This window comes from Xyrauchen texanus, chromosome 37, assembly GCF_025860055.1.
Source record: "Xyrauchen texanus isolate HMW12.3.18 chromosome 37, RBS_HiC_50CHRs, whole genome shotgun sequence".
Taxonomy (NCBI): domain Eukaryota; kingdom Metazoa; phylum Chordata; class Actinopteri; order Cypriniformes; family Catostomidae; genus Xyrauchen; species Xyrauchen texanus.
The window spans coordinates 3,409,157-3,431,314 of NC_068312.1; the positions used below are offsets into that span (position 1 = coordinate 3,409,157).

General features: G+C 43.1%; 1 protein-coding gene across 1 annotated transcript in view; it reads right to left on the reverse strand.

Annotated features, from left to right (window-relative positions):
• The window catches only part of parapinopsina (parapinopsin a), a 41,167-nt gene extending 20,706 nt beyond the window's left edge, over positions 1–20,461 (reverse strand). Inside the window, exons 1-3 of the mRNA XM_052109319.1 lie at positions 20,122–20,461; positions 16,096–16,424; positions 5,170–5,412 (exon numbers count right to left, since the gene is read on the reverse strand). Of these exons, the coding sequence (XP_051965279.1) occupies positions 5,170–5,412; positions 16,096–16,424; positions 20,122–20,461 (912 nt within the window). The remainder of the gene's footprint in view (positions 1–5,169; positions 5,413–16,095; positions 16,425–20,121) is intronic.
• Between the last annotated feature and the right edge of the window lie 1,697 nt (positions 20,462–22,158).

The following is a 22,158-nucleotide window of genomic DNA, read 5'->3' on the forward strand; positions in this document are numbered from 1 at the left end:
ATCGTTCAGGTAGAACTATTCTTTCGACCACTAAAGATATCTTCCAGATCTATCTCATACACTCAATAAACCCCAAAGCCCAGAAGAACTTGATGAAATAACCAAAAATATAAATGCATTCTTCTCTAGCACTCTTGATATTGTCGCCCCACTTCGATTAAAGAAAATTAAAGAAATAAGCCCTGCTCCATTGTACAATGATCACACTCATGCTCTCAAGAGAGCAGCTCGGAAAATGGAGCGCATGTGGAAAAATACAAAATACAAAAAGTATTTTGTGGTGCATGGAAGGATAGTGTCTGTAGATACAGACAGGCACTAAAAGCTGCCTGGTCAGCATATTTTAGTAAACACATAGAAAATAACCAGAACAATCCAAGATGTTTATTCAGTACAGTGGCTAAATTGGTTAGGAATAAAGCCTCAACAGAACCATATATTACGTTGCAGCACAAGAGTAATGACTTCATGAATTTCTTTAGGGATAAAATTGAAATAATCAGAAATAAAATTGCAATAATGCAATCATCTGTCATAGCACCTCAGAAAACAGTGTCTAATCATTTTCCTCACATGCAGCTTCAATCCTTCTCTGTCATAGGTTATGAAGAGCTAACAAAACTTATCAAAACATAAAAATCCACAACATGTTTGTTAGATCCTAAACCAACTAAGCTCTTAAAAGAGGTATCTCCTGTAATTTCAGAACCTCTTCTTAATATTATTAACAAAAATACTAGAAAAGGTAGTATCCTCCCAAATATGTTCATTTCTACAGAGAACTAATATACAAAGAATTTCAGTCAGGATTTAGGCCTCATCACTGTACAGAGACTGCACTTATCAGAGTTACAAATGACTTGCTCTTATCAACTGATCGCAGCTGCATTTCTCTTCTAGTGCTTTTAGATCTTAGTGCTGCATTCGATACAATAGATCACAACATTCTCTTGAATAGGCTAGAGAATTATGTTGGCATTTGTGGAGTTGCATTGGCATGGTTTAGGTCATATTTAGCAGACCGATACCACTTTATCTATATAAATGAGGAATTGTCAAACCAAACAAAAGTAAAATATGAAGTGCCACAGGGATAAGTTTTAGGGCCTCTGCTTTTCTCCATGTATATGCTTCCCCTGGGAGATATTATCAGGAATCGTGGAATAAGTTTCCACTGCTATGCCGACAATACACAACTTTATATTTCTTCAAAACCTGATGAGATTTCACAATTTTCTAAATTAGCAGTGTGTATCAATGAAATAAAAGATTGGATGGCCAGAAATTTCCTTCTACTCAATTCTGACAAAACAGAGGTACTAATTATTGGACCAAAACAACTCTAAAAATAAGCCACTACAATATAATTTGACTCTCGATGGATGTACTGTTACATCACCTTAAACAGCGAAGAACTTAGGTGTTATATTATATACCAATCTGTCCTTTGAAAATCAAATTACCAATGTTTGTATAACAGCATTCTTCCACCTAAGAAATATTGCTAAATTAAGGCACATGCTCTCTGTTGCTGATGCCAAAAAACTAATTCATGTGTTCATAACCTCAAGATTAGATTATTGTAATGCATTACTGGGAGGATGTCCAGCAAGATCAATAAATAAACTTCAATTGGTTCAAAATGCAGCAGCCTAACAAGAGTGCTAAAAAGAACCAAGAAATATGATCATATTAGCCCCATTTTATCATCGTTACATTGGCTGCCTGTTAAATTCTGTATTAATTAAACAATTCTGTTAACTACGTACAAACTTTGAATGGTCTAGCTCCGCAGTACTTAAGTGACCTTCTACCACGCTATATTCCATCACATTCATTACGATCGCAAAATTCTGGCCTGATAATAGTTCCTAGAATAAAAAAAATCCACAAAAGGAGGTAGATCCTTTTCATATTTGGCTCCTAAACTATGGAATAGTCTCCGTAACACTGTTCGAGATGCAGACACACTCCCTCAGTTTAAGTCTAGACTAAAGACTCATCTATTTAGCTAGGCATACACCTAATTTATCCTCCAACCACAATTAGGCTGCTTTAGTTGGGTCTGCCGGAACCAGAAACCAGAAACATTGCTCGTGATTTATAACTCTGCAATAAATTGAATGGCATCTATGCTTATATTTTATTTGTTTCCCTGTCTCAACCTCGGGACTCCTATCCTGAGGTCACCAGATCCGGCTGGATCCAGCACCATTCCTGCTTCTTGTTGGACTCCACAGCTACGAGTCGCTGAATGATGATGACTAAATGCAGCCGGTGCCAGCCAAACATCACTTCAGTCTTTTATGATGGACTTCAGAGGATGAACTGATGCCATCTCCAACCATAAGACATGGGATGCTTCATATGCCATTGTCTGAACCTTGGATTTAGGATGGACCACACCAAACCTCAGCAAAATTACTGGCCAGGTTGAACTGCGTTTCACATCCCTGATCTCTGCCTGCATCTCCTCGGTCTATTGATGGACTACGATCTTGAAATGGAATGCATAGACTAAAAATTGCCAACAAAAGCCTTCATCTGCCAATTAACAAGGACAACTGCATCTATGTGAACTTCTGCATTTAATCCAGGATGGACTTCAAAAGACATTGGTCATTAATCTTACAGTTCAAACAAAATCGATGTTTAAACACTGACCCTTAACACTTACTCAGTTAAATAATTTTAAACTATGACTTTAACTATACTACTATGGTATTTACATTATATTCATGATGTTAGCCAGAGGGGAACTGGCCCCCACAGTGAGTCTGGTTTCTCCCAAGGTTATTTTTCTCCATTAACCCTCTGGGGTCGACGGACGTGCCGACACGTCAGGTATACAGATAAGTGTAAGACATCATTAGAGACTATAAAGGGTATACTTTTATTTGTGTACACTCACAATAACAACTACATCTTGTGCTTTTGTAAAATAAAGAAAATAAAAAGGGTGAGCTTTCAGCAGTCTCTGTGTTCACGAACATATTTCAGAAACACGTCACAAAAATGAACTGAAACTCTGCAAATACTTATCACACAAACATGAAGCATATGTCTAAAGACATATTAATTTCTACTTTTAAATAAAACAATTCAAAACAAATATTCTCCTGCAATGCAATCTGTTTGAAACAAAGCTATGTTCCGTTTTTACTTGGATATCTAATTATCTGTAATGTGATCCCACCCACCAGCAGAGCGCGCCATTCATACGCTAATGTGCTAAGACGATCAATGCAAATGGTACACGTCCCCAACAGTGAGGTTGTAAACACATTTCATTCATTTTTCTGCTCGTTTGCAACGATACACAGGCGAGAAAGCTCCAGGATAGTATGGAAGAGTTAACATTTTCCTCAGAAGAAGAGCGGGACTCCGATGAACGTTTGTATTTTGAAGAGAGACTTGATCCAGTCGAGGATACAATTTCGGACGAGTAATTCATTTAGTTTTCATTAGCTATTTTATATAAACATGTACATATTTTACTAGTGGGACTGTTTCCAGACTTGCCAGTCAGGATTCAGAGTATTGACATTTGAAATATGTCCTAATAAGCAAGATTTAGTTACATTTAAATGCTGTTTTGGCTAAAGCATGTATTTAAATTGTATGCTGTATAATATAAATATGATATGTAATATGATATAAAAATAATATGAATGTTTAGATTATATTTTATCTAGTGTTTATAATGCCTCATTATCATCAACAAAGCTTGTGCTTGCAAATATGTGTTAGGGTTAAATTAGTAAAATGCACTTTAAATATGCCCATATTAGAAAATCAGCATATTATAATGATTTCTGAAGGATCATGTGACACTGAAGACTGCAGTAATGATGCAGATCACAAATTGCGTTTTACAATATATTTAAATAGAAAACTGTTCTTTTAAATTGTAAAAAGAGTTCAGAATATCAATGTTGTTTCTGTATTCTGTACAAATAAATCCAGTCTTGGTGAGCAGAAAATTATTACCATAAATAATAAATAAAAAAATTTTATTACTAAAATAAGGTAATAAAATATTACCTTATTTTAACCATAGTGTTGGTCTAAAATTAAGTAAAGTCTTTATGTAAAGAAAATATATAGTCAGATTACTTATTTTAACTTAAAACTTGATTTGGATCATTAAGTCTCCTCACATTCATTCTCAATCCCTCATTGATAGGCCCAGGGGAGGGGTCTTTGTCTCTCATGTGTGAATTACAATGAATATTCCTCGCATATTACCTTTCAACACTAAACTTGTCTTACAAAATTTAAATTACTATATTGTTTTGTATGAATGAGTGATCAGGATGGTTTTCACATCATTTTGTAGCAAAAGATCCAGTTCTCAAAAGTCTTGTGGACAAATGTTTAGTATGTGTTATATGACCTTATTTCATTGACTAAAAATTTTAGTTTTTTCAAAAACCATGCATAAATGTTATTTTCTCAAAAATACAAATCTTTAAATACATGTTGCTCACATATTATTGTAGCCCAGTTTGTGCTGAATACAGTGTTATCACACTTTAGCCATTAATATGTTTTTAAGCAACTGAAAAAAGCACAAATGTCAAAGCATGTCAAAACTTCTCCAGGGCCCAAAATACCCTCAGACCCCAGAGGGTTAATCAACATCTTATGGAGTTTTGTGTTCCTTGCCACAGTTGCTTTCAGCTTGCTCACTGGGGTTATTAATACAATTATTATTTAATTACTTATTTTTAAACACGATTAACAATCGTATTTTATCTAATTACACAATGATGATTCATCGACATTATAGACATTCAAGTTTTTTTGTCTGTTAATGCCTGATCTTCTGTAAAGTTGCTTTGAAACGATGTGTGTTGTGAAAGGCGCTATACAAATAAAATTGAATTGACTTGACTTGTAAAGATGTAATCTGCAGAAATGGTCACTGAATAAAAAGGAAATAAAATTCAAGAATGAATCAAAACCTCCTACAACTATTTGGAAAGTCGTGAACACAGGCAAAGCAGATACAAATGGAGAAATGTCCCAGTGCTCTCATACTATACTTACTAACTGAACTAAATGCTGTATATGAATGATTTATTGTAGTAAAAATTTATAAAACACTGATAATGAAGGCAGAATTGTTAAGAGAGGATGTTCTTTCTTAAGTTGTCTTTGCCTCACCTGTCTGTTCATGAAAATGTAGATGATAGGGTTGAAAACAGTGCTGCTCTTGGCCAGATACATGGGTACTGTGGCGATGAGTGGGTCAATGTGAAGCACTGGGTTCAGGATCACAGACATTGCAAATGCTGCATATGGCAGCCAGGTGAGCAGGAAGGCCATCACCATGACCACCACCATACAGGCCACTTGCGTCTCTGCTCGGGCAGTACTTCCTCCCTCTGACATTTTCAGTTTGCTCACCTGCGGTCAAAGACACATGCTAACCTCATCATTTGTGTGCATGTGTGTGTATGTGTTTTTGACACTATAAACATCTTTATTTTCACAAGTGTTTCAAGATGAAAAGCAACAACAGCACATTTAAAGTGTTTACACACTACAAACAATATGCTAATAATGAGTGTTTTATCTTGTTTTCCAGTAAAAATATCTAACTATCCTAACCTGACTATTAAGACTTTTTTTTAGAGAATGTATCTTGAATATATGAGTATTTTGTGTTGTGGCATTTGCAGATTTTACTTTTTTTTTTACTTGTTCAAGGTACAACTTTGAAAACAAGTCTTACAATCTTTTGTTGCTTGTAAAGTACATTTATCTTGTTTTAAGATTTTATTTTAAATAACATAAAGCATAGTAGTAATAATATTAATTAATACCCTAATTAGTCTGGAGCAAAATATATTTAAAATGTATAAAATGCTACTCACTAATTCCAAAATGTACCTTTTTTTTTATTTTTTATTTGAAATGGTTATATGAACTGTAGTGTGACATTTAAGATACAATAAGGGATCATTCATCTATATATAACTGGATAGCTCATGACGTCACAACAGTGAAGCTACTGCGCCGCCATCTTGGTATTCCCTAACGTTCTGTATTCCTATGGGTCTCAATGGGAAATCGTCTGTTTTGGTGAGTAATTTTTACCTATCCAGTCACATAAAAAAAAAATGTTTTATGTCTGCATACACTGCATCACAATGCAATCTTCCTAAATATGTAATTCATTATTTATTTTGACTTTCATTTCCCCCCCCCTGCTTATTCTAAATGTGAGCGTGTTATATTACTCTTTATTGCAGCAGCATTACGTTCAGCGGCGCACGTTACCTCAATAGAAACAAGTTTAAGAAACTGAGGTAAGCTATCAGTAGACATTTTCAAACATATTTTTAGCAGGCTTTAAAGTTTTTATTCTGAATACATTCATGTTTTGTTGCTTTTGTTTACGTTGAACGTGCATTGTGGTTATTTTCTTAGGATAAATGAATATTAGCTATGCAGCTAACGTTAACTTAGGAAAATAACAACAATGAATAACAGTATAACTCACCAAGTTAGCTTTTTTGGTCAAGTTGAATATCTAATTGCAGATCAACACCGGTTACACATGATAACTTTAATGTGGGCTTTCATTAATTGTCTGTGTGTGATTTGTACTTTTTGCAGTGCAGGCCTGAATACGGCCCAGCTCACGGGCATCATTTATAAAGTGATCAATTGGAATAGACGAGGAGCAGGGGTGGACTGGTAATCTGGCCTGCCGGACATTTTTCCGGTGGACCGACGCACTTTGGGGCCGATCAGGGTGGACTGGCCATCGGGAGAACCGAGCGGGCCGCAGTGTCGGCCGCGATAAGCTAAACGAGCCGCCATGTTAGCGAATACTCTCCCCCAACAACTTTTGGGCCAGTTATGTCAAATCCCGGGCCGATTTCTCTTTCCAGTCCAGCCCTGACAAGGAGCACATGGATATTGTTGAAGTTAAACAAGGTAAGTTTGCCGTTTGGATTTCAATAAACATCGCACTGAATGTTAGATAAAACTGGAATTGGTTTGCAACAGGAGGAAAAGCTGTATGAGGAGACAGTTGTCAGCCTGGCTTCACTGAAGAGCTGTTTTAACAGAGTAAAAAATATGTTTTATTTGCATTGAAGATACTTGCAACATGCAGTATAAGTCTCATAAAATTACTGTGTTTCAGATAGTATAACATAACATTTTAAGTAATAACATTTAATATTAATAGAAAAGTTGACCCAAATATGTAAATACTGTCATCATATACTCAACCTCATGTCCTTCCAGATCCATGTGACTTTCTTTTGCAGAACCCCCAAAAATGTATTTTGTATTCCATATAAGGAAAGTAAATGGTGAGCAAAATAGCTTGTTTTGGTCACCAATGGCATTCATTATATGGACAAAACGTATCGGTTACCTAACGTAACCTCGGTTCTCTCTAGATGAGGGAACGAGTATTGCGTAAGCTAGCTTACGCTACGGGAAAGATTCATCTTTTCTGAGATATTAAAGCCAAAAAATTATCCTTAATTTTGTATCCATTGTCAACGCAGTGCGGCAGCTGCAGACCTTGAGCGGGCTAGCTAGCGAGCTCATTGGTTGCTCTGCGGCAACTGCTGCAGCCTATAGACGAGCTTGGGTGAACTCGCATCCAATGAGAGGCGTCTGCGCGCTCACTGCATCAAAGCCCGCCAAAAAGGGCGTGACTGGAATGCATATAAGCGTAGTTCGTAGGCTGGAACCCTGGTTTTCATTGACTGAAGCGAAAAGTCGCTCGTGGCGCTAGCACGGCCGGCTACGCAATACTCGTTCCCTCATCTAGAGAGAACCGAGGTTATGTTAGGTAACCGATACGTTCTCTTACGAGAGGTTCTCTCGTATTGCGTAAGCTAGCTTACGCTACGGGAACCCATTGTCAACGCCGTGCGCGCCAAGCATCCACTGTATGAGCCCCAGGGAATTAAGGGGAACCGGGGAGCCCTTATGAGTGGGGAAATAAGATTTGGCCGGCAAGAATGCGGGTCAGTGTTTGTGTAATATATAAGCACATAGTGGGAAGGGAGCGACAGAGCGGCGGTGCCGGTCTGTGTGGAATGTGTCCCATCAGTGCAGCTCACCAGGGGAGCTGTAGCGTATTAAACCGCTAGTAGTTTTGCCTGCAGAGCGGGCACTTCCATATTGTAAAATCTGACAAATGTGGAGGGGGAAGTCCATCCCGCTGCCACACATATGTCGTGAATGGGAATCCCGCTGGACCATGCCCACGAGGATGCCATGCCTCTAGTGGAGTGAGCCCTAATGCCCAACGGGCATGGCAGGTCTTTTGACGCGTATGCAGCAGCAATAGCGTCCACTATCCATCTAGATAGTGTCTGTTTCAAGGCGGCGAGACCTTTGGTGCGCCCTCCGAACGAAACGAAAAGCTGCTCAGAGCGTCTGAAAGCGGCGGAGCGTGCGGTATACAATCTCAGTGCTCTGACTGGGCAAAGGAGATTGGCGTCGCGTTCGCTATCGGATGCTGGTAGCGCCGATAGGGAAATGACCTGTGCTCTGAAAGGAGTACCGATCACCTTGGGAACATAGCCGTGTCTAGGTTTTAAAATGACCTTGGAGTCACTTGGTCCAAACTCAAGACACGCAGCGCTGACAGACAGCGCTTGAAGGTCTCCCACACGTTTGACTGATGACAGGGCAGTCAGAAAAACGGTTTTGAGTGAAAGGTATTTCAAATCCACGGATTGAAGTGGTTCGAAAGGGGGGGGGCTTTCATAGTTTCGAGAACTATAGAAAGATCCCAGATAGGAACCGATGGGGGGTGCGGGGGGTTCATCCTTCTAGCTCCCCTAAGGAAGCGGATGACCAGCTCGTTTTTTCCCCATGACTGGCCGTGCAGGGGTTCAGCGAACGCCGCAACGGCTGCCACATACATTTTGAGCGTGGATGGGGATCTGCCCTTATCCAGCAGCTCTTGTAGAAATACGAGCAGCGACGACACCCCACATGTCCGCGGGTCCAGGTCTCTGTCGGTGCACCATTTTGAGAACACAGACCATTTTGACGCATAGAGTCTTCTTGTGGAAGGGGCTCTAGCGTGTATAATGGTGTTTATTACTCCTTCTGGCAGAGCGACTGGTAGTCGTTGATCACCCACGCATGCAGCGCCCAGCGCTCTGGGTGGGGATGCCAGATTGTGCCGCGAGCTTGAGAGAGGAGATCTGCTCTCACTGGGATGGGCCACGGCGCTGTCAGTGACAGCTGCGTAAGCTCCGGGAACCATGTCTGATTCTCCCAACGCGGGGCTATGAGGAGCACCGAGTCACGCGTTTCCCTGATCCTCTGCATTACCTGTGGCAATAGCGAGATGGGAGGGAAGGCGTAAAGCGGGCGCCTGGGCCAGTCCTGGGCCAGCGCGTCCTCGCTTTTCGAGAAAAATATCGGGCAGTGAGAGTTCTCTTCTGACGCAAAGAGGTATATCCCTGCTCTGCCGAATAGGTGCCATAACGTCTGGACTGTTTGAGCGTGCAGGGACCATTCCCCTGGGGAATATTGTCTCTGGACAATATTCTCAGTGAGCGCAGGTGGCACTGGGACCAACTCAGTATGCGTTCCGTCAGATGGAAAAGGTTCCTGGATCTGACACCGCCCTGACGGTTTAGGTAGGATACCACAGATCTGTTGTCCGAACGGACCAGGACGTGGTGACCCTGAATGACCGGGAGAAAGCGCACGAGTGCGTACTCGACCGCTATCATTTCCAGACAATTTATGTGAAGGAGCTTTTCCTGAACTGACCATAGGCCGAAAACCGGAGAGCCCTCGCAGACCGCGCCCCAACCCGTGTTGGACGCGTCTGTCGAGATGACTTTTCGGCGAGATACAGCTCCCATTGTCACTCCTCGCTGATACCACTCGGCCACTGTCCAAGGCTGCAGAGCTGAAATACAGGTCTGAGTCACCTTGATGGGCTGGCGGCCTGTGGCCCAAGCCCGGCGAGACGCGCGGGTGCTTAGCCAATGCTGAAGCGGGCGCATGTGCAGTAAACCCAGCTGAAGTACTGCTGCGGCTGAGGCCATGTAACCTAGCACTCTCTGGAATTTCTTCAGAGGCGTGAGGCTGTTCATCTGAAAAGATGCGGCTAGTCGCTGAACACGGCGCTGTGTAGATAAGCGAGCCGTCATTACCACGGAGTCTAGTTCTATCCCAAGGAAGGAAATTGTCTGACTGGGCTGTAGTGAGCTCTTAGTCCAATTGACTGCAAGACCCAAACTGTTCAGATGGCTGAGGAGAACTGCTCTGTGAGTCGTCCAAATAGTTCAGAATACGCAAACCCTGACTCCACAGGGGTGCGTGCGCCGCATCCATGCACTTCGTGAAAGTACGGGGTGCTAAGGACAGGCCGAACGGAAGGACGGTGTATTGATAAACCTGGCCGTCGAAGGCGAATCTCAAGAATGGCCTGTGACGGGGATTTATCTGAATCTGAAAGTATGCATTTTCAGATCGAGAGAAATAAGCATTTTGATTGTAAGCATTTTGAACGGTCTTTTTGCAAGCACCTTGTTCAAAACCCTGAGATCTAATATGGGTCTGAGGCCGCCGTCTTACTTGGGAACAAGAAAATAACGGCTGTAAAGCCCTGACTCGCTCAGAGAGGGTGGCCCTTTCTCTATGGCCCTTTTGCACAGAAGGCTTGCTATTTCTGAACGAAGCATGCACGCTGCTTCCGTGTTCACAGTGGTTTCGAGCCACGCTCTGAAGCGAGGAGGGCGGCGATCGAACTGTAGCAAATAGCCCTGTTGTATTGTGCTTAACACCCACTTGGATATCCCTGGAATAGCTTCCCACGCTTTGAAGCGTAACGCTAGAGGGTGAATGGCCAATTCGCTCTGATTGCCGCACACAGAGCTGAACAAAATGTGTGAGCACGTTTAGTGTGTTTATGCATGATTGCTCGCAGACAGCATGAACAGGCTGTTTTGTGAGTGACTTCCGATTGGAATGAATGGGGAAAGAGTCACATCTGTTACGTGATGCGCAAGCATAGTCATGGGCACGGGACTTACACACAGAGGAATGTTTGCTGGCCGTGTAACAGAGCGGGCAGAGAATGGGCGCGTGCACGTATTCGTGGGCGCATTTATTGACTCTAGCGCTCGAGCGGTTCGTAACCGCTTTATGTGAGCGTGCTCTGGTGGGGACACGAGACATGCAGTGCTTGTGTGCAGAAGTGAACACTGGATTGTGGGCACGTTTTCTACACATAGGGCTGGTCGTGTGACAGAGCGGCCAGAGAATGGGCGCGTGCACGCATTTGTGGGCGCCTTCATTGACTCTGGCGCTCGAGCGGTTCGTAACCGCTTTATGAGAGCGTGCTCTGATAGGGGCACGGGATGTGTTATGCTTGTGTGTAGGGGCGAACACAGGGTTGTGGGCACATTTTCTACACATAAGACATGTTTGCTCTTTACAAGATTTATTTGGGTCGCCGTGAAAATGCCGTTTGAGTGCAGGCAAGCGGGCAGTGTCACCGGCTTGTTGGCTGCTAAATTCACCACTGCAGTAGCCTGAGAGAAGGGGACTGACAGGGGGCGAAGCTTTGATGGTGGTCCGGCCGCGGCGGGACTGAGCCGTCGTTTGTTCAACAAAGCTAGGAGGACTTCGGTTGTTCAGGTTTCAGCGCAATCTTAGGCAGCTGTCTGAGCGTGATCTGGGGCGGCCGCCCTGTCGGCGCTGGGAAGTCTGCCTTTGTTGAGCTGGGCGCAGTGAAGATGCTCGTGCAGGAGGCTGGTTACGTGGGCGGCCTGCAGAGGAGCTAGCGCGGCGAGGCAGGAAGAGATTCATGGCTTGGGTGGCTTTCTGGACTTCCGAAAAACGGTCAACAGTGCCACTTACCGCGGAACCGAAGAGACCGGACGGAGAGAGTGGCGCGTTGAGGAACGTGGAACGCTCAGTTTCTCCCATGTCGGCTAGCGTTAGCCACAGGTGTCTCTCGGTTACAGTCAGCAAGGCCATGCACTTCCCTATAGCTTGGGCTGCAGCTTTGGTGGCGCGAAAGGCGAGGTCCGTCGCGCTCCTTAGATCTGTAACAGCCTCTGGGTGCCTGCCTCTCTCATCTCACTCCCGAAGAAGGTCCGCTTGGAGGATCTGCAAGACGCCCATGGAATGCAGAGCAGATGCGGCTTGGCCGGCGGCGGAATAGGCGCGGCCAACACAGGCGGAAGTAGTTCTGCAGGCCTTAGACGGGAGCACTGGTTTAGACCGCCATCTCGCGGAGGGCGGGCAAAGGTGTGCTGCTACCGAATCCTCGACCGGGGGATGGAAGAGTAGCCCTTCTCGGCGGCGCCGTCCACTGAAGCGAGAGCGGTGGAGACGTGGGATCGAGTCCTGGCCGAGAGAGGCGCGTTCCACGATTTAGAGAGCTCGGCGTGGAGTTCCAGCAGGAAGGGAGCGGCCGGACGCTGGCGCCGCGCGGTGACGGCTTTGAAGAAAACAGCCGTCGAGTCTGTTGGGAGCCTGCTCAGGGGGCGGTGACCACTCGAGCCCGAGGCGGTCGACGGCCTGTGTGAGGAGGCGTATCAGTTCCCCTTCGACTCCAGCGCGGGTCCTGCTGGATTCCTGGGCCGTTGAGGAGGCTTGTGACCACTCCTCGCTGTCCGAAGCCATGATGGAACAGCAGCCTTTGTCCTCCGCCTCTCTCTCCGAGGTGGCAGCAGTGCCGCCGCTCGGTGGCAACTGCGCATCCCGGGGGGGCGGGGAGGGTGAACGCGATGCTCGAGGGAGGGGCTCCGGCGAGACAGTCGCTTCTAAAACCGGTTCCGGCAGCCTTTGGGAGTGGCGCTTCTTCCGGCGCGGCGAAACAGAAGGCGGCGCAGCAGCTCCGGTTTTGCATACTTCGATTCGAGCCTGCAGGGTCGACATCGGAAGCTCCTCGCAGAGGTCGCATCCGCCGTCAGCGAGGGCGAGCTCTGCATGCCCCAGTCCCAGGCAGAGAGCGCAGATGATGTGTCGGTCTCCGGCGCTGAGAGGAGCGCGGCATGAGCCGCAGGAAGTGCGAGGCATCTTTAAAAAGACGCTCGATACTCTTTTGTGAAGTTCGCTGAGGAACTTAGCTTGCTCTAAAAAAGGATACGTCGCCGGATGGCGTAGCTCGCAGGATGGCTGAAGGTGGCGAAGACGGCCGGCTTCTTCGAGCGCTGTCCACGCTTGCTAGATGCCCCTCGAATGGCGACGCGGCTTCCAGTTCAGAGATGCGAAGAGCTTCGCTGAAGAGATGAAAATCAGGGTTCCAGCCTACGAACTACGCTTATATGCACTCTAGTCACGCCCTTTTTGGCGGGCTTTGATGTAGTGAGCGCGCGGACGCCTCTCATTGGATGCGAGTTCGCCCAAGCTCGTCTATAGGCTGCAGAAGTTGCCGCAGAGCAACCAATGAGCTCGCTAGCTAGCCCGCTCAAGGTCTGCAGCTGCCGCACTGCGTTGACAATGGATACAAAATTAAGGATAATTTTTTGGCTTCAATATCTCAGAAAAGATGAAACTTTCCCGGAGCGTAAGCTAGCTTACGCAATACGAGAGAACCTCTCGTAAGAGAAACATTTTTTTAAATGTCATCTTTTGTGTTTCACAGAAAACATCATACAGGTTTGGAAGGACATGAGGTTGAGTAAATAGCTGTGAGTAAGGTCTTAAGTTGGGGTATAAAGTTCAAGGCTTCGTAACTACTAGTTAGTTTGCAACTAAGTCGATGCTTAATTTGGTTGCTCCACCTGTTCTTAAGGCAAGTCTTAACTAGTAAGTTGTAAACTCTCCATAAAGTGATGCGTAGTCGCATACTATGACGTTTACCTGCATTGATCCAATAAGCACCTTCATATTTGTACACAGAAGTATTAAAAATCCATGAACTTCAATTAAACAGGTAGTGCACAGAATCATCTTCATAGTTATTTTAACTGTATGCTATGTACCCCACCACAGCCTCTTTGAACATGGACAAGCTGGGAAGACATACAGTGATGTTTTTCTCTGTGTCTTCTGTTTCAGGCTGAACGTCACTGCCTGAAATGCCAGCATATCAGAAGATGTTGCCTCCAGTGTCACTGTGCTATCCGGTGGAGAACTGTTGCCACTAGCTCTGATGGCATGTTTTGCTACCATTCTTTTGAAAGCTGAATAATGTGGGATTGTTGTTAAATCCATTAGCAGATTTGTTCCCACATATCTGCAAATTTTTATTGTATTGTTCAGTTTAAGTCAATTTTTGTATGTACTTGGAAGCTTTTGTATATATATATATATACATGCACACACACACTGTATATGAACATGTATGTGTGTATACTATGAACTTGTATGTCGTTTTTATTAACAACTTTAAAATTTGTTGATGTGCATGCACCCCCCAAATTAGTTCACATTTACTATATAATCTAGTCAAAAATGATTAATAATGTTGGCAAATTATGCAGATGTATAATTTGACAACATTATGAACAAGGAGCATCAACAGATTTAAACTATGAAGGCAGAGAAACATTGCATCCTGTAACAATCTGCAGATGGATAACTTTGCTTTAAAAAGGGGTATTAATACACTTTGGTGTTGTATTTTTACTGTTGATTATTAAAGATTATGATAGTTATGCCCACTCTACATGGGGATAACGACTAATGTGTGTTTAATATGTACATAGTCATAAATTACAACCTGTGGGCACTTTAGCCACATCCTTAAGTGACTGTTGTTTCGCGGTTAAACGCTGCACATGCCGCGATGCCCTCTGTCGGTAGGGAATAGTAAGATGCCTGCCAGAGCACTTCCGGTAGCTTCACCTACTGCTGGCAGTTTAGAATTCTATGAGCAATCCAGTTATATATATAGATCAGTGGGATCATTACAGAAAATCCTATTTGCACCAATATTTAAATACTAAAATATTGTATGGGCATCACTGCAGTGTGTTTATTGTATTTATTTACAGTACTACATTAACCCTAAACCTTACTCTTACATACCTTAGAAAAAATATCCTTGGAATTATTAAAGTAACCATAGTTTCAACATGGTATTTTATTGTAATTGTACCAAATCACTGCGATGAAATCAACATTTAATTCATATTTTCATCTATTATTTTAAGTACTATTAAAGGAAATATTAAGAGATGGAAAAAAAACATGCAATTGAACCATGGTCGCTAGGACAACAGTTCACATTCACACCATATTTACACCCCACAGGCAATGCAGTGACACCATTATTTAGTTTGTTTTACATTCCTGTGGATTCACCAGAGTATTGGGGTGCAAATAGTCACCCTGGCAAAAAAAAAAAAAAAAAAAAGACAGATCTTTTTATTTAGATACTATTTAATTGTAAAAGGTGATAAAATAACTTCCTGCAAATTACTTATTTAAATGAGATATAGACCAAATCAAACATTGCAGATTTTGACCATACATTAAAGTACACATTATTTAAAAGATATAGCCACAGGATATACATATTATACAACTTTACATGATTTTAGTGTGATTAAAATGTTTACTAACCATATCTGTGAACTGTTATATCCAAATTTAAAATTGTGATGCCATAATGACACAACACCAGTAAACAAGTCAGGGGTGCTCATTACGTCGATCGCAAGACAACAACAAGTCAAAATGGAAAGAAACTATAGACAGACCACACTGGCGGAACCCTCTGGGCAGAAGAGGGGTGGGCGCACAGAGGTGGGTGGTGGGGGGCAAACAATAAGACATATTTGGGCAGCGGATGATGAGGGGCACATGATGTGAATACAGCCTCATCACTGATGCCATTAAAACGTTGAGCTCGCTGTTTACAAGCAACGCTAAATCTTTGTAACTGTCAAAAATCTACCTGTGTCGATCATGTGACAATCAAGATTATGCCACAAATGCTCTCACAAATGAGCTGAACTTGTATTAAACCCGGAACTCCTTTAACAGCATAGATTTTGTTTAACAGCAATTAATTTGCTAACATTCCAATAAATATTTTTTACCAAAATTGATGAAAAGACGATTACGTTAAATGTAGAATTATCTATTACATGTCTAGTCCCTTCGCAGAGTGTATTTTCCTACCTGTCGCAGCGTCCATAGGAGGCGTGTATAGGAGACCACAATTACGGAGAAAGGCAGTGCAAAGCACAGTAGAAAGTAGCACGTGATATAGGACATGTTGCCCGCATCTCTGCTGTACCAGTCAGGAGCGCATGACGTCCTTACACCCTCCAGGTCATATCTGCCCCATCCAAACAGTGGTGGAGTGTTCCAGAGAAAAGACCAGACCCACGCAACAACCACTCCTGTTACCGCATGCTTCATTTGAAACGTGATTGAACCCACCGGTCTGCAAACCACCATGCAGCGCTCAACCGCAATGATCGCAACAGAGCAAAGTCCAGCAATACCTGTAGGAGAAAGTGAAAGATCCAGCCCTTTCATGCAACGTATATGTTATATATATATATATATATATATATATATATATATATATATATATATATATATATATATATATATATATATATATATATATATATATATATATATATTAAATAAATTACAAATTATATTATTAGCATAACAAATTCAAGTAAAAGTTTGAAAAATGTATGTGCGTTTCAGGATTTACAAATACCAAAAACTAAGACATTCTGGAATTCATGTAAATCCTTTTAATTGGCCAATATCATTTAGGTTATGGATGTAACCTCCGTTCCCTGATGGAGGGAATGAGACATTGTGTCGAAGAGATGACCCTAATGGTCTCTCTTGAGCGCTTAATGTACCTCTGATCTATGAAAAAAGGCCAATGGGAATTAGGCAGTCAGTATTTGCATACCCCGCCCCGGACATACGGATATAAAAGTGGGCAAATACGTCGAGTTCATTCAGGAATTTTCTGAGGAGCCGGAAACGGTCCGGCCACTACAGCGGCTCGGCTCAGCGACGTGGCCGAGAGGACACAACGTTCCCCGTCTGTCGCTCACTTCGACATTGTGTTGAAGAAGCGACACTAGGGGTCCAATTCAAATAACGCCATGCGCTGAGCCGTGTATGTGTACTTCTGACACAAGAGCGGGCACGTATATTTACATGCAAAGGCGACCAGTTGTGTCAGGCTGCACGTACCCTTCCCCAATGCCCCATAAGAGATGTCGGAGCCCTTTTGGTTACCCTAAGCCAGGGAACAAGGTAACGCTTGTCCATCTGGGAATGGGCCGAGCCTAGCCGGGCCTCTTTTCTCTCTATGTTTCTCGCATAGAGCAAATCGGCTGGGGCCCTTACACGCATCGTGGGAAGGGGGTTTACCCAGTTTCCTATTCTTTCAGGGGGAAAAGACCCTGCGGAGACCACACCTGCCCAGCAACGGGGAGGTAAGTGGCGAGATACATCACATGGGCCCCTCAGGTCGTATGTAGAAAAAATGGCGGGTGGTAGATCCAGCCTCAAGGAGGGGGGAGTTGCTACAGCAAGGCGACCGGAGGGCACCTGGCACTGCGTAATGGAGAAGCGGGTCCACTCGCAAGGGGACTGTACTGCGGAATATACACACAGGAGGAGTCCGCGCAGGAGTCTGGACATGTGGAGCACCTATACCAGGGAAAGGGCGCTAGGTGCAAGCGATCCAGTGAACGTTGGCGGCAGGCGGGGGTGATTGTTACCCGGTGCGTGCCATGGCGCCATGTTCGTCTTTGGACTCGAGTCTGAAGCCAGTGCTGAAGTGGTCTCATATGCATCAACCCCAGCGGTGCGACCGCCGCGGAGGATGCCATATGCCCCAGGAGCCTCTGGAAAAGTTTTAGAGGGGCCGTTGCACCTGGCCTGAAGTTGGCGAGGCAGTCCAGCACTGACTGCGCACGCTCGCTGTTGAGACGTACTAACATCGAGACTGAGTCTAACTTCAAGCCGAAAAAAGAGATACTCTGAACCGAGGTGAGTTTGCTCTTTTCTCGGTGGACCTGAAGCCCCAAGCGGCTGAGGTGCCTGAGCACCTGGTCTCTGTGAGTGCATAGTAACTCTCGGGAGTGGGCCAGTATGAGCCAGTCATCGAGGTAATTGAGTATGCGGATGTCGGCTTTCGTGAAGACGCGAGGGGACAGAGACGTGCCGAAGGGGAGGACTTTGTACTGATACGCCTGGCCGTCGAACGCGACCTGTAGGAAGGGTCGTGTCGAGGCGTGAAAGTATGCGTCCTTCAGGTCTACCGCTGCAAACCAATCTAGATGCCGGACGCAAGTTAGGATGTGTTTTTGCTTGAGCATTTTGAATGGGAGTTTGTACAAGGCCTGGTTGAAAACTTGCAAGTCCAAAATCAGTCGTAAGCCACAGCCTTTCTTGGGTAAGGGTAAGTAAGGTCTGTAGAAACCCTTCTTCATCTCGGTTAGAGGGACAGGCTCTATCGCGTCTTTGACATTTGGCATGTTCGCTGTCTACTGCGGAGAAGCGGACACCCGTGAAGGGGGCGGGGGCCTGGCAAACTGAATTGCATAACCGAGTCTGATGGTCCTGGCCAGCCAGCGTGACGGGTTGGGAAGTGAGAGCCATGCATCCAAGCTCCGTGCTGGGGGCGCTGTAATGCGCCGTCGAATCCAACAGGCAAGCGTCAGAGGAAAACAGGAACAGGTTTGTAACTCGCAGCTGACTGCAACACGACCTTTGGCTCCGAAGATGATTTCTGAATGAACTTGACGTATTTGCCTGCTTTTATACCCGTATGTCCGGGGCGGGGTATGCAAATACTGTCTGCTTAATTCCCATTGGCCTTTTTTCATAGATCAGAGGCATATTCAGCGCTCAACAGAGACCCCTAGTGTTGCTTCTTCGACACAACGTCGAAGTGAGCGACAGACAGAGAAATACATTGGCATACAGTTCAGCTTTGCATCATAAACATAAAAGTTGTAGGTCACTGTGTCAAGTTAAATATAGTTTAATACTTAGAACACATCTTTAGATCCCTTAGTTCGAATTTGCACTCCATCGGGTGTTTTGAACGCAAAAACATAACGCATGTGTTGCCCATACAGCTGGATTTCACTTACTGTCCTCTGGAGTAAACAGATGGTATTTCAAGCTTGCATTTCTCAGGAATCTTCCTTATTACAGTCTAGGGGCATTGCGATTAATTGTGTTAATTTTGATTAAGCGTGATTTTTTTATCAAATTAATCGCACTGAATTAACATGTTAAATCGACAGCCCTAATATATAAATAAAGAAATTCATGATAGTCTAGATCAGTGGTTTTCAACTGGTGGGTCATGGGTCCCTGATGTTCTGATAGTGTTGAGGAAAACATGAAAAAAAAACAACAACAAAAAACAATGATAAATGGAAATAATAAAATAAAACAACCATATCCTACATCATAGGGATAGCAAAATAAATACTTTTGTTAAAAACAAATCAAGGCTGTGTGTCAGATTAAACAATTATGATGCAAATTAATATGCCATATGGTCAAAGTCAGACAATTTAGGTAGAAGCCAACATAGACAGGTTGTGTCACATCATGCTTTCATACTGACGAACCATGAAATAAACGAAACTATGCAAAGTAAAAGAAAATACGAACTAGGTTAGACAATACATGTTACAGGTTTGGTAATGTGCTGCATTGCCATTTGACCTCAAATCTGAGTCCTGAAACAAAACCAGTTGAGTCAAAATAAATACTTTTGAAATGCTTTCATTGGTAGACATACCTTTAAAGGACTACAAATTAAAAGTTACAACTACTCATTCTTAATTAGTATTATTGTTAATTAGGGAATTATGTGATTTAAATTATTATTAAATTATTATAATTAATAAATTATTATTAAATTATTATAATTATTAAATTATTTTCCCCTTTACTGTCCATACCAACTTAGCGATTTCAATGTTTTTATTTTACTTTTTTATTTTAAATTAATAACATTTTAACTTAGAGAAAAATACAGAAGTAGAAATAAATTATACTTTTATAAAAATTTTATCAAAAGATTTTTCCTTTTCTTTTTCATATATCAAGTTTTTCTAAAGTTCTGACTGGTAGTGTGTCATGTTATGATTTAATCAGACATGTGCTAGTAAAATTTGAGTTTCAAAACATTCTCACCAAAGAATGCCACAGCGAAACCCTCCAGCACGCATCCCAGTCTGCCCAGGCTGAAGTAACCCATGGCATTCGTCACCATGGTTGGCAGCCCCCCAAATGTTGCACAGCCAAGATCAGCCACAGCAAGGTTGACCAGAGCAAAGTTCAGTGGTTGTCGGAGCTGCCGATGCTGTAACGTCACAATGATCACAGTCACATTCAATATGACGCCAAAAAAGGAGAAGAAACCAATGATGACTGCCAAAATGGTATAGCCCATTCTTGGCATGATGTCATCATTGACTAAATCACTGGGCAAAGCACCTGCTGGTGCAATAGTGCCCAATGCTGTTGTCTTCATTTTCTGAAACTGATCCTCATACAAGTAGAGCCGAAGGTTGAGATAAAAGGTATACAACCTGTTTCTTTAACTTAGAGACATGAAGAACTGCTGTCTAAGGAGGATTGCAGAGTCTCTTCCTGCCCCTTTTATGTCTGAATATGGCTGTGTGGCTTACAGGGGAAATCCTCAGATCCGGATTGTGACTGGAATTATTCTGTCAGATTATTCTTCAGGAGATCTATGATGGCACTCTTCCTGATTGAAGCATCAAACCACCTTCCTGCCTCTTGGGCTAAAAAGGTCACAGTTAAAGACATTTCACAGTAGTTTATTTCAGACTAATAAGAACACAGTGCTCCAGAGGGGGGAAAAAAACCCTAAATGGCTAATTATCAAATTTTAATCAAATCTTAATTCATGATTTATAGCAAAATGCTTCATCATTATTATAATTTTTTTTTTTAAATACAATATGGCCAAATAGACTGCTGTTTTTTTTTATTTATTTAAACAGCCATCAGAATAAAACCACAAAAATATATTTCGTATTATGTGGTAATTATTTTCAATCCACCGGCTACAATTTTTTTAATAAAATAAATATTAAATTACATTTACAGTCACTATTCTCTTCCAACAGGCATAACAATGAGCTTAATTTGCACCACAGGAGATCAATTTTAACTTCTGTCTCTTTGAAGGGAGAACAATAATGATAGCAATGCTGTGATCACTCCTATCAGTAGTTCAGTAAAATACTTAATGAGTGAGTTCTAAATTACCATTAAGATATAATATATATATATATATATATATATATATATATATATATATATATATATATATATATATTAGTATAGTAACGTTCCCAATTGAGGAAACGTTGTAAAATTTACCTTTAGATAGCAAGATGTGTAATGATAAAGTCGGGGTGTGTACAACGGAGGTTGGTTTAATGGTCAGATCAGCAGTAGCCAATAAAATAGCTTCATACCCCGATCAACGTTGTGCTGTCATGTGTTGTGTGGTAATGTTGTGCATGATTGCTTCTACCTGGTGAGAAGTGTGCACAACTAATGGATGTGAGAGTACAATGAGTTCTGCATATTGTACCATCAACGTCGCAGCAGTCACTGCTCACAAACATGAAGGGAGGCCTTTGATGACTGCATCTAAAATTTTTGACAAGTACGCCACTGGTCTAAATGTTCCGCCATGAGACTGAGAGAGGATCACTGCTGCCTCGTGCACGTACGATGAAATGGTTCACCATAATTCGGTAGCCATGTCCATTTCAACAGTCCACTTGATAGGTTCTTCAGCACTTGGGGGTGTTGCTTCTCTCAGGATTTTGTCATATAAAGATTTTGTCATCCATATCCTGTTTCCGGTGGTCGATTCCCTGCCGCAGCCAGTAGTAATGATCACGGTTAGCGAGCCAGTGCCCATGCCTACTACGGTTAGCAACCCAGTGCCCATGCCTGCCACGGTTGGCGAGCCAGTGTCCATGCCTGCCACGGTTGGCGGGCCAGTGCCCATGCCTGCCACGGTTGGCGAGCCAGTGCCCATGCTGCCACGGTTAGCGAGCCAGTGCCCAAAGCCTCGACTGTCCCAGAGCCAGTGCCCGTAGCCTCGACCGTACCCATAACCACGCTCCCTGCTCACCGGAGTAGTAAGAGAAGGAAGAGGAAACATTCTCCCCAGTCTTTACCCAA